Source organism: Sebastes fasciatus, chromosome 22 (genome assembly GCF_043250625.1).
Source record: "Sebastes fasciatus isolate fSebFas1 chromosome 22, fSebFas1.pri, whole genome shotgun sequence".
NCBI classification, from domain to species: domain Eukaryota; kingdom Metazoa; phylum Chordata; class Actinopteri; order Perciformes; family Sebastidae; genus Sebastes; species Sebastes fasciatus.
The window spans coordinates 18736853-18749428 of NC_133816.1; the positions used below are offsets into that span (position 1 = coordinate 18736853).

Consider the following 12576-nt stretch of genomic DNA (forward strand, 5'->3'; position numbering starts at 1 on the left):
GCTTTCAATGACAGCTGTAGGAGTCGTGTTGTTTAAGCATCTACAATTCTTTGTGGCAACTTTTGTCTCAAATAGCGTCTGACACAGATATAACTTTGACTCTCCTACCACCAACCTTTCCTGTGAAGTCATATTTCAAAGTGTTTGCATTGGGGTAAAGGTGAGTAGCAAGATGAAAAACAAACCCCGCCTCTCTAAACCCTTTTATAAGAGCTCAGCGGTACAAACTATCCCTGAAGTGACGCGATTAAACGCACAATGAGGAGCTTCACCTTGATAACAGCTTTACTTCTCTGCAGCCTCAGTAAGTACTGACACCAAACCCTGTAACCAGTAACCCACCAGCAGATAAACTTGCAAATTAGAACTGAATTTACTCTTGTTGTTGTCTTATTACAGTAACTGTTGCATTACAAGCTTAGGGTTGTTTGTTTCAGGCTCCGTCTCAGGTTCTGAGTCTCAGACTGTAAAGGTTCAGTCTGGTGAAGAAGTCACACTGACGTGCACCAACATTACCAGCGGTCCAATTTTTACGGAGTGGTTCAGACTGATCAACAGAATCAAGCCCAGCTGCATCTCCGCTATGTACAGGTTTCATAGTAAAGCTTCGTACTGTGTTGGATTTCAAAAAGAAAAATTTGAAATGAGCTCCAAAAACACCACTGTCTTTCTTAAAATCAAGCAAGTGAATATATCTGACTCTGGACTGTATTTCTGTGGATTCTACATGGACGCACATATAGTCATTGCCAGTGCAACACATTTAATCGTTCAAGGTAAGACTGTCATATTTACATACATCTCACATTTATTGCATTAAAACAGCATAAAGACAAATAAGAAACAAATACTGTCAAAAAAAATTTTTTTTTTTTAAAGGTGATGGTGAATCTGATGGTGAAGTGGATTTTAAGGCTGAAAGTAAGATTCTCCTTTTTCATTGTGCAAGTTACCACCGAGCCAGTAATTTCAATCTTAACCACGTCTTTAAAAAATAAATTCTAATTCTATCATTGTTCTTGTAGAGGGGTGTGATGGAACGGCAAACCTAATGAGTTTGATCCTGGGTGGTCTGACCGTTTCCCTCACCATAGTCGTCGTTGTTCTGGCTGTTAAAGTCAGGAAACTTCAGAGAGGTACAGCAGATTTAGAATTTGTTACACATGATGGAAAAATCTAAAGCAAAGTATATGATCAGTAATAATGAACTAATCACACTTTCGTCTTTTGCCATTTAGCTGTGAATGAGGAGCCGCAGCCAGAAAGAAACAAGGTGAACTCACCATTAACTTAAATAAAACTGTGTTATGGTTTTAAAGTTGCATTTAAACACATGATATGTCTGTTAATGATCATTGTCCCGAGCGGATGCAGTCGTCTTTAACCTTATGTAAAAATGATCTATTAACTTCCTACTTTTAAAATCTAATTTCAGATATGATCTTTGAACTTTAACAGTTGAGGGTCATTAACTTTAAATTTAATCTCAATCTAATTTTCCTGTCCTATTGTTTGAACAACTTTCAATGAGTAAACAGAATTTTTCCTAGTTTTAATTTAAAGGGCGGATCCATTATTTTTGTTTGTTTGAGGTTTTTATATCATCCTGCAGCTTCCCAGTGGTGTTACTTATGTATCCATATCCGAACAATAAAATGTTGGTCAAAGTACGTATGTTTCAGCGTCAACATGCTATTTTCCCAAGCCCTTCTAAAGACTTTTTTCCCATGTGACCTGACGTAGCTTTCTGCATGATAACGCTGCTACATGTACAGTATATATACATCCTTATAGTCAATGTATTAACGTTACATACAGTAACTTCGATGGCGTTCAGCGCGCTCCAAGTTTGGAGAAGCAGACAGGAGTACTGGCACGGAAGCTAAGCAATGCACTGCTGTGTGAACGCCGCGTTAGTTTGGCGCCGAAAGTCACACAATAACACAAACAAACTAACCGATCGATGCAGCGATAGACCAGCAACTACTGTGATCTGCGAGGTAAAATTACTGTTTTTGTGAATGGAGTCTGGTGGCTTTGAAGAGAGCAATATAACGGCTTCAGTTTCCCGTCGGAAAGTGCCGCCTGATGGCAATGTAAAGCTGTGAAAATATTCTAAATATACATTTAATCTGATATTGAATTTTTTAGGTGGCTAAAATGTCTTTTTCTGCCGTTCCCGTCCACAGCTGCTTTACCTCGCCGTCAGGGAAATGAAGCCGTTATCTTTGCTCTCTTCAAAGCTACCAGACTCCATTCAAGAAAACAGTCATTTTACCTTGCAGCTCGTGGGAGCATACATACATACAACTCCTAAGGTTCCTAAATCCTATGGTTAAATGATTCCTTCTTGGAACAACCCACAAATACAGATTTTTGGAAGACTCAGCTGTGTGTGTGTGTGTGTGTGTGAGAGATACCATATGTGACTCTAAATACTCTGAATTACAGAATATGGGCTCAGATGAACTGAACTACGCAGCTCTAAGTTTCCAGGCAAAGCCAAAAAGAAGCCGCAGGCCTGCACCTGAGAGAGAGATGGAGCCACATGTTGTGTACGCTGCCACCAGATAGACCCAGGAAGCAACAGAAACTCATGCTTTATGTCATTAATCTTATTAGTTGCTAGTCTAATTATCTGTTCGTGGGGTGATTCAATGGAAAGAAATATATTTAAAATAATGTCTCTGTATTTTCTCGCTCATGATTCTTTCAGTTTCTCTCTCGTGTCTATATTTCTTATTTTTTTCTGAGAGGAAAAGAGTGTGCTTAATGTGTGATGGAGGACTCAGAAAGGACACTGATGACTTCAAGCTTACTTGGTCTGTGGCCGAAGGAGGGAATGGCGTACACATCACCTGTTTGACAGGAAGAGACACGGTGTGGTCAGAGAACTACTGTGGTGAAACTCATGAGGCATTTGAAGTCAAAGCTCTGTGGAAACTATAAAAAGAAGGTGTAAAGACTGGCTTACGACAAAATGAAACTAGCTGCTGTAAATGTATTTAGACCTTTTGGAGAAATAGTGGAGGAATAAAATAACAAACATTTGCCAACCTGGGTTGCCAAACATTGTCTGAGTCAAATATAAAATCTCCACAACAGGAAGTCTTCAGCAGTGACCATAAACATCAACAGAACTGATATTCTCACAAACAAGAATAATGCTCCCTTAAAACATGTATACCAATCTCTTCTGACGTTGTTGAATCACTCCACTCCTCATCACTTCACACAAATTTAATATTGAACTGCTTTACTTCCTCACACACCACATCTACATCTAGATTCAAAACGGAGCAGCACACAGGAGACCGGAGGCCTGTACTACGAAGCAGGATATAGGGTTAGTGAGATCACTTTATGGTTAACCTTCAGGGCTTTCAGTCCTACGACGGTGGTTCACTTCTTACCGGGATGGATCGCCATGGTAACTGATGCTGAACACCTAACCTGCTCCGGAGCAGATTATGTTCCAGATAAGAGATAAAAAAAAACACCTACTAACCAATCAGAGCTCGGTGCGCAGATCGTATGATAATATGACACAAATATGAAGAAGTTACAGTCATAATCCAGACTACAAACAACACAGTTTAAACTGACAAATGCAGGAAGGACAGCTGGCTGTATGTTGTGGGTGTTTACCGCTTTGAATTATGTTTTTATATTTATTGTTTTACTTGTTCTCAAGTCCGTTTCACAGGGACAAGTTTGGGGACAAGTCATAGTCAAGTCAGCACACTGACACACTGACAGCTGTTGTTGCCTGTTGGGCTGCAGTTTGCCATGTTATGATTTGAGCACATTTTGTATGCTAAATGCAGTACCTGTGAGGGTTTCTGGACAATATTTGTCATTGTTCTGTGTTGTTAATTGATTTCTAATAATAAATATATACATACATTTGCATAAAGCAGCATATTTGCACACTCCCAAACACAAATCTAAAACAGTGCATCCGGACATCGCAGCATCAAGCATAAAATATGACGCGACAGGTGCGTCGCTTTGTTTTCTTGTCATATTTCATACAGTATGTCATACCAGAGCAGACTGTTAAGGGTTAGGTGAGGAAGCTTTCAGTCACAGCTGTAGGAGTCGTGTTGTTTAAGCATCTATAATTCTTTGTGGCAACTTTTGTCTCAAATAGCGTCTGACACAGATATAACTTTGACTCTCCGACCACCAAACTTTCCTGTGAAGTCATATTTCAAAGTTTTTGCATTCGGCAAATGTGAGCAGCAAGATGAAAAACAAACCCCGCCTCTCTAAACCCTTTTATAAGAGCTCAGCGGTACAAACTATCCCTGCAGTGACGCGATTAAATGCACAATGAGGAGCTTCACCTTGATAACAGCTTTACTTCTCTGCAGCCTCAGTAAGTACTGACACCAAACCATGTAACCAGTAACCCACCAGAATATGAACCTGCAAATTAGAACTGAATGTATTCTTGTTGTTGTTGTCTTATTACAGTAACTGTTGCATTACAAGCTTAGGGTTGTTTGTTTCAGGCTCCGTCTCAGGTTCTGAGTCTCAGACTGTGAAGGTTCAGTCTGGTGATGAAGTCACACTGATGTGCACAGACATTACCAGCGGTCGAACTCAGACGGAGTGGTTCAGAGTGATCAACAGAACCAAGCCCAGCTGCATCTCCTCTATGTACGGGTTTGATGGTGAAGCTTTGCTCTGTGATGGATTTCAAAATAGATTTGAAATGAGCTCCAACAAGTCAACTGTCTTTCTTAAAATCAAGCGAGTGGATTTATCTGACTCTGGACTGTATTTCTGTGGATTCTACATGGACGCACATACCGTCATTGCCAGTGCAACATATTTAATCGTTCAAGGTAAGACTGTCATATTTACATCCATCTCACATTTATTGCATTAAAACAGTATAAAGACAAATAAGAAACCAATACTGTCAAAAAAATTTTTTAAAGGTGATGGTGAATCTAATGGTAAAGTGGATTTTAAGACTGGAAGTAAGATTCTCCTTTTTCATTGTGCAAGTTATCACGAGCCAGTAATTTCAATCTTAACCACGTCTTCAAAAAATAGAGTCTAATTCTATCATTGTTCTTGTAGAGGAGTTTGATGGAACGGCAAACCTAATGAGTTTGATCCTGGGTGGTCTGACCGTTTCCCTCACCATAGTCGTCGTTGTTCTGGCTGTTAAAGTCAGGAAACTTCAGACAGGTACAGCAGATTTAGAATTTGTTACACATGATGGAAAAATCTAAAGCAAAGTTTATGATCAGTAATAATAAACTAATCACACTTTCGTCTTTTGCCATTTAGCTGTGAATGAGGAGCCGCAGCCAGAAAGAAACAAGGTGAACTCACCATTAACTTAAATAAAACTGTGTTATGGTTTTAAAGTTGCATCGAAACACATGATATGTCAGTTAATGATCTTTGTCCTGAGCTTTAACAGTTGAGGTTCATTAACTTTAATTTAATTGATTTGTAAAAACAAAATAGTTTTAATATGGTGTAAAAGTAATATGTATATGAAACAATTCAATTTTAAATAATGTCATATTATAATTGAATTAGCTCATGTTATGTATCTCAACATTGGAATCACAGTTGTAGGACACAAAGAAAAGTTCTGTTTGGACCTATAAAATGCTTCATATATTTGATTAAATCACATTATTAGTAATTATTTGTTATGTCAAGATGGATAATAACACTATATTTATCAAGCATTGCACTGCAAAGTTTAACATAAATCCCAAATTTCATTGATGGGACTTAAAAATGCCCATATTTGCAGAAACACTCAGTTACAGTATGTGACCCTAAAAAACACTTTATTGATTTACAGAATCTGGGCTCTGATGAGCTGAACTCTGCAGTGCTGAGTTTCCTTCCAGAGACAATGAGGAACAGGAGGCCTGCATCAGAGAGAGAAGTGGAGACTCGTGTTGTTTATGCTGCCAGTAGATAGACTCCGGAAGACACTGTATTGAGACGTTAATGCAAATTTGTTTTAACACCACTAATTTCTTTAACGCATTAACGCAATCGATCTTTCGGAGGTTGCAGCGGGCTCAGTTTTTACAGCTACAGAGCTACGAAAGAAGATACTGATATCATTTGAAACTAGAAACCTGAGGAATCCATCAGTACCAACCATGTCATACTAGCTTGTCATGAAGGAGGCTAAATAACGCTCCAAACTAGTGCTAAATTTTGGCGAGGAAAAACTGGAATGGACATTTTCAAAGGGGTCCCTTGACCTCTGACCTCAAGACATGTGAATAGTCATAGTCAAGTCAGCACACTGACGGCTGTTGTTGCCTGCTGGGCTGCAGTTTGCCATGTTATGATTTGAGTGTATTTGTTATGCTAAATGCAGTACCTGTGAGGGTTTCTGGACGATATTTATCATTGTTTTGTGTTGGTAATTGATTTCCAATAATAAATATATACATGTATTTACATAAAACAGCATATCTATCCACTCCCATGTTGATAAGAGTATTAAATACTTGACAAATCTCCCTTCAATTTGATTAATTTGTGATTAATCACGATGAAGAATCATGCAATTAAATATTGTAATCGATTGACAGCCTTATAGAACAGATGCTTTATCTGATTAATCTACTGCCATCGTTCTTGGGGACTTTAACAAGGGGAACTTATCACAGGAGCTCCCAAAATATAAACAGTTTGTTAAATGTCCGACCAGAGAGGAGAACACGCTGGACAAGTGCTACTGTAACATCAGTAAGGCATATCACGCCGTTCCCCGCGCTGCGCTGGGAAACTCCGACCACGTCTTGGTCCATCTCATCCCCTCTTACAGGCAGAGGGTCAAACTGGCTAGACCGGTTGTGAGGACGACCAAGAAGTGGAGCAGCGAGGCGGTGGAGGATCTGCGTGAGTGCCTGGACTGCACGGACTGGGAGATGTTTAGGACCGCCACTGACAGTCTGGACGAGTATGCAGAGGCTGTGACGTCGTATATCAGCTTCTGTGAGGACAGCTGTATACCGACGCGCACCAGGGTTCACTATAACAACGAGAAGCCCTGGTTCACAGCCAAACTCAAACAGCTTCGTTTGGTTAAGGAAGAGGCATTTAGGAGTGGTGACAGGGAGGGCTTTAAAGAGGCTAAATACGCGTTTGGCAAGGCGGTGAGGGAGGCCAAACGGCAGTATTCAGAGAAACTACAAGAACAGTTCTCAGCCAGTGATTCTGCCTCAGTCTGGAAAGGGCTGAGACAGATCACAAACTATAAGCCCAAACCGTCCCACTCCACGAATGACCTCCGACTGGCAAATGAGCTGAATGAGTTTTACTGCAGATTTGACAGACGTAGTGACGGTCCTGGCTGCATCTCCTCTCCCCCCCGCCATCAGCCATCAGCAATCAACACAAGCACCCCCCAGCTTTCTCCACAAGCACCCAGCCTGTGCACACCCCTCCCCCCCTTCACACCTCTGTCCATCCAAGAGGAGGAAGTCAACAGGCTCTTCAAAGGACAAAACCCCCGCAAAGCAGCCGGCCCAGACTCTGTCTCACCTGCAACCCTGAAACACTGTGCAGACCAGTTGTCTCCAGTGTTTACAGGGATTTTCAACACCTCCCTGGAAAACTGCAGGGTGCCGTCCTGCTTCAAAGCCTCCACCATCATCCCGGTCCCCAAGAAGCCAAGGATCACAGGTCTTCAGGACTACAGACCCGTCGCTCTGACCTCTGTGATAATGAAGACCTTTGAACGACTTGTGCTCCAACACCTAAAGACAATAACCAACCCCCTGCTGGACCCACTGCAGTTCGCCTACAGACCTAACAGATCTGTAGACGACGCAGTAAATTTAGCCCTTCATTACATTCTCCAGCACCTGGACTCCCCTGGCTCCTATGCCAGGATCCTGTTTGTGGACTTCAGTTCCGCATTCAACACCATCAGCCCAGCTCTGCTACAGGACAAGCTTTCCCTGCTGAGCGTGCCTGACTCCACCTGCAGGTGGATCACAGACTTTCTAACTGACAGGAGTCAGCACGTAAGGCTGGGGAAGCAAGTCTCCGACACCCAGACCATCAGCACCGGTGCCCCCCAAGGCTGCGTTCTCTCCCCACTGCTCTTCTCCCTGTACACCAACGGCTGCACCTCCAGACACCAATCTGTCAAGCTCCTTAAGTTTGCGGACGACACCACCCTCATCGGCCTCATCTCCGAGGATGACGAGTCTGCCTACAGATGGGAGGTTGACCATCTGGCATCCTGGTGCAGCCAGAACCACATGGAGCTGAACGCCCTGAAGACAGTGGAGATGGCAGTGGACTTCAGGAGGAACTCAGCCCCGCTCCCCCCTCTCATCCTGCGTGGCTCCCCAGTCAACACGGCGGAGTCGTTCCGTTTCCTGGGCACGACCATCGCCCAGGACCTCAAGTGGGAGCTAAACATCAGCTCCCTCACTAGTAAGGCCCAGCAGAGGATGTACTTCCTGAGGCAGTTGAAGAAATTCAACCTGCCACAGACCATGATGGTGCACTTTTACTCGGCCATCACCGAGTCCATCCTCACCTCCTCCATCACCGTCTGGTTCGCCGCTGCCACCGCCAGGGACAAGGCCAGGCTGCAGCGGGTCATCCGTGCTGCAGAGAAGGCGATCGGCTGCAACCTTCCCTCCCTCCAGGAGCTGTACACCTCCAGGACCTTAAGGAGGGTAGGGAAGATTGTGGCCGACCCCTCCCATCCTGGACACCATCTTTTTCAGACTCTGCCATCTGGCAGGAGGTTAAGGTCCATCAGGACCAAAACCTCACGCCATAAAAACAGTTTCTTCCCCATGGCAGTGGGGCTCTCCAACAGCCCCTCTGCCCCCCTGTGACTGTCTCTCCCTCACACACACACTACTGCCCCCCCACACCCCTGCCGACACTGACTCTCCCCCCTCTCTCAATATTTGCACTATCTTTATATCATGTTTATAGCTTATTTGTAATTTGTAAATTGTACATTTTTATTATTTTATTCTAACGTTTTTATCTATTCTTTTATCTATTCTTTTGTTTTTATCCATTCTTTTGTTATTATATTATACTGTTTGTCTCGCACCAAAAATGCCAAAGAAAATTCCTAGTGTATACCTCTTACACCTGGCAATAAACACCATTCTGATTCTGATTCTGATTCAGAGTCCTAGGCTGGTATTTTGTTAAATAAAGTTCCTATACTCATGGTCAGTTTCATCCCTCTTTCTTTCTGTCTCTCTCTCTCTCTGCAAAAAGTCTCCATCTTTATTATTTTGTCTGCCTCCCATCTTCATCAAGCATCAAATATGTTTGATGAGGAGGAGCCACAAGGGGCACTGATGATGGTGAAGTCAAGACTTAGGCCCTGCTCACACCTGGTATTAACATGCGTCCTCAGTGATCGGATCACAAGTGGACAGCTCTAAATACAGGTGTGAACACACTCAAGACGCATTGAGGACGCATTGAGATCTGATCTTTGTATTGAAGTCATATTTCAAAGTTTTTGCATTCGGCAAATGTGAGACGAATTTTAATGCCAGGTGTGAACATACGTACTTAAAGCTGTCCACTTGTGATCGGATCACTGAGGACGCATGTTAATACCAGGTGTGAACAGGGCCATACTCATATGGAGAGTCAAATGGTCTGTCGGGGGGGGAGTGAGTGAGATACGCATCACTTCACAGGAAGAGGCAGCAGAGTGTGGTCTGAGCACAACTGACATGAAAGCCACGAGGCCCGGCTTGCAGAAAAGAAAAAAAAGGAACAGTGCAAAGTGACCCACTTAGGTTTAAATAGTATCCGCCTCTGTATTCGTACACACTGCTGGAAAAAATAGTAAAGAAAATAAATGGTAATAGAATAAACCAGCTACCTGTGGTGACAAACATTGTCTGTATGAGTCAAAAATAAAGTCTCCGGCTTATCAGGAAGGCTTCAGCCATCACCACAAACATGAACACAAAATGTCATTGTGTCAAACTAGGCAGCGCTGATCAATTATGAATCAATATTCTGTTACTGTAATACCTATTTCTCTCCTCAAATGTTTTCAGAAACATCTTCTAGTGTACTGTTTAGCTGTAAAATGAGAAAGTTTGTGACCCGGCAGCCATGTTGAGATCAAGTTCAGGAAATACCAAGCACCGCCCACCAGCCGGAGCAAACTCTCTTATTTTACAGGTCTCATCAGAGCTGCCTAGTTTGACGGTTTGATCTTAGGTGGCGAGTGATTGACAGCTGCCTCTGTTGAATGACCAACCAATAGGAACGCTCTCTATCTCTCTGAAATGACCTGTGATTGGCCAAAGTCTTTCATCACGGGCTAGATTTTTTAAAGCCTGAAAACAGAGTCATGAGGAGGTTCAGAAGTCTAGTTATGGCTCAGAAAACTTGAATTGGTGAAAGGTTATTATGGATTTTTCTGACCAATGATGCCAAACATATTCTGCCTTTTGCCACTTTAATGTGTCTCAAATCTAATTTTATAAAACAAAAAGATTAAATGTATCATTTTGATTGTATTTTTCTCTGAATATACTGACTTTTAAAGACTTCATAACTTGATTCTATGCTGACACAGTGAACGTGTATATATAAATATGTGTTTGCATGTACATGTGGGTAACAAGTTCTGTGCCCCCTCCCCCTGTCATTTTCCACTGCGGTGAAAACACTTTGTGCATGGCCTAAAGCGAAAGCCACAGGAAGACTGGCCCTCAGCTCTCTGCAATAAAACCACATGCATCAACAACTGCACAACTTTCTCACAAAAGCTCCACTACTGTCTCTTAAAATGTGACAGTGTCTCTGTTGTCCATGCAGGAATGCATTAAGTAAGAATCCCATCAGCAGTATCGCCATCACTTCTCAAAATGTCACCTTCTTTACCGATGACACTGACCAATTTCCTCACACTCATTTCGCTCTTTATACATCAGCTCCCTGCTTGCAGAAAAACTGCCTCATGCAGCCTCATGCTTGCACAGCCGGAAGACAGTGTATTCCTCATTAAACTGAGTTGATGTTATAAAACTGTTGAAGTATTTTTTTTCTTTTGTAAACATGCATTTAGCATAAAGCAAGCATATTTGCCCACTCACATGTTGATAAGAGTATTAAATACCTGACAAATCTCCCTTTAAGGTACATTTTGAATAGATAAAAACAATTAACTATGGACAATCATGCGATCAACTATGGTTAAATATTTTAATTGATTGACATCAAACATTTGGGTACATCCCTAGTTTTTTTGCATCTTTATTGCTCCCTTCATTTGGCAAAATCTTTCTATCACCTTGCCTTTTTGGACACAGATGACTGTCTGACAGAGGGGAGGAGTGAGTGAGGTACACAACACTTGTTGACAGGAAGAGACAGACAGCAATGGTGTCTGAGCGCAACTGAGGTGAAATATGCGAAGTCAGAAATCTGTAATAAAAAAAAATAAATAAAAAAAAGTAAGTACAGTAAATGGTTAGCCTACCTAGCCTTGGTCATAAAGAAAAAAGCAATGCAATCTGTGGCTAGATGTTTTGGAAAAACAGAGTGTAGATGCTAACCAGCAGGCAAAAATAGAAGCAGTAAAGTCTCAACCACAGGAAGACTGGTTTTCAGCCATAACCACACACATCAAAGGCCTCGCAGCTGCTTAATAAGTTTCCATCAACCTCTTCTGACACCGTTTCACTGCTGCACTCATCACTCAAATGGACTAATTCACCTTCAAGAGACATGTCTTTCAATATCTGCTTTCAGACTTGTGAAAGATACAAACTCACAACCTATATGAGAGCATTTAAATGGTAAATGGACTTGCATTTATATAGCGCCTTTCTAGTCTTCTGACCACTGCATGTCAACATTCACACATACATTCATACAGTGATACACTGCAGAGGCAGCCATGCAAGGTAACAACCTGCTGCTGCAACACAGTCTCAAGGCATCTATTTAATTCAAGTACATAGACACAAATTTCCCTTTAATATCATGGTGCTCATTTTCCTCCTCGATATATCTTTGTATATCATTGCATTTGATGTACTTTGGTGTGGAGATATTTATCATGAAATAACATTTTCTGAAAAATAACTTTGCGTCAATACTCATTTTCAACTTTAAACACAGGAGTATTTATGAGGTGGCAATCTGAACCACTCGCAAGGAGTCGTGTCTAAAAGGTAACCAGCAAAAATATGATCTGAGATCTGAAAAGATTTCCATAAACTCTCACAAGACTCGCTGCCCGACGACCTATCCTAACCTTAACTATTCGAAGTCAATGCCTAACCTTAGCTATTCGAGGTCAACGCCTAACCCTAACTATTCGAAGTCAATGCCTAACCTTAACTATTTGAAGTCAACGCCTAACCCTAACTATTCGAGGTCAATGCCTAACCTTTACTATTAGAGGTCAATGCCTGACCTTAGCTATTAGAGATCAATGCCTAACCTTAACTATTCGAAGTCAATGCCTAACCTTAACTATTCAAGGTCAATGCCTAACCTTAGCTTTTAGAGGTCAATGCCTAACCTTAACTATTAGAGGTCAATGCCTTCTAG

The 12576-nt window shown here is 41.9% G+C and overlaps 1 protein-coding gene and 1 pseudogene across 1 annotated transcript; both read left to right on the top strand.

The window, feature by feature from the left end:
• The first annotated feature begins 258 nt into the window (after positions 1-258).
• Positions 259-2642, top strand: LOC141761048 (uncharacterized; annotated as a pseudogene).
• Positions 2643-4335: 1693 nt separating this feature from the next.
• LOC141760792 (uncharacterized) lies at positions 4336-6508 on the top strand. Its single transcript, XM_074623865.1, has 5 exons — positions 4336-4381; positions 4518-4853; positions 5095-5205; positions 5308-5342; positions 5840-6508. The coding sequence occupies exons 1-5, from the start codon at positions 4336-4338 to the stop codon at positions 5960-5962; spliced, it is 651 nt and encodes a 216-aa protein (XP_074479966.1). The 3' UTR covers positions 5963-6508.
• The last annotated feature ends 6068 nt before the right edge of the window (positions 6509-12576 follow it).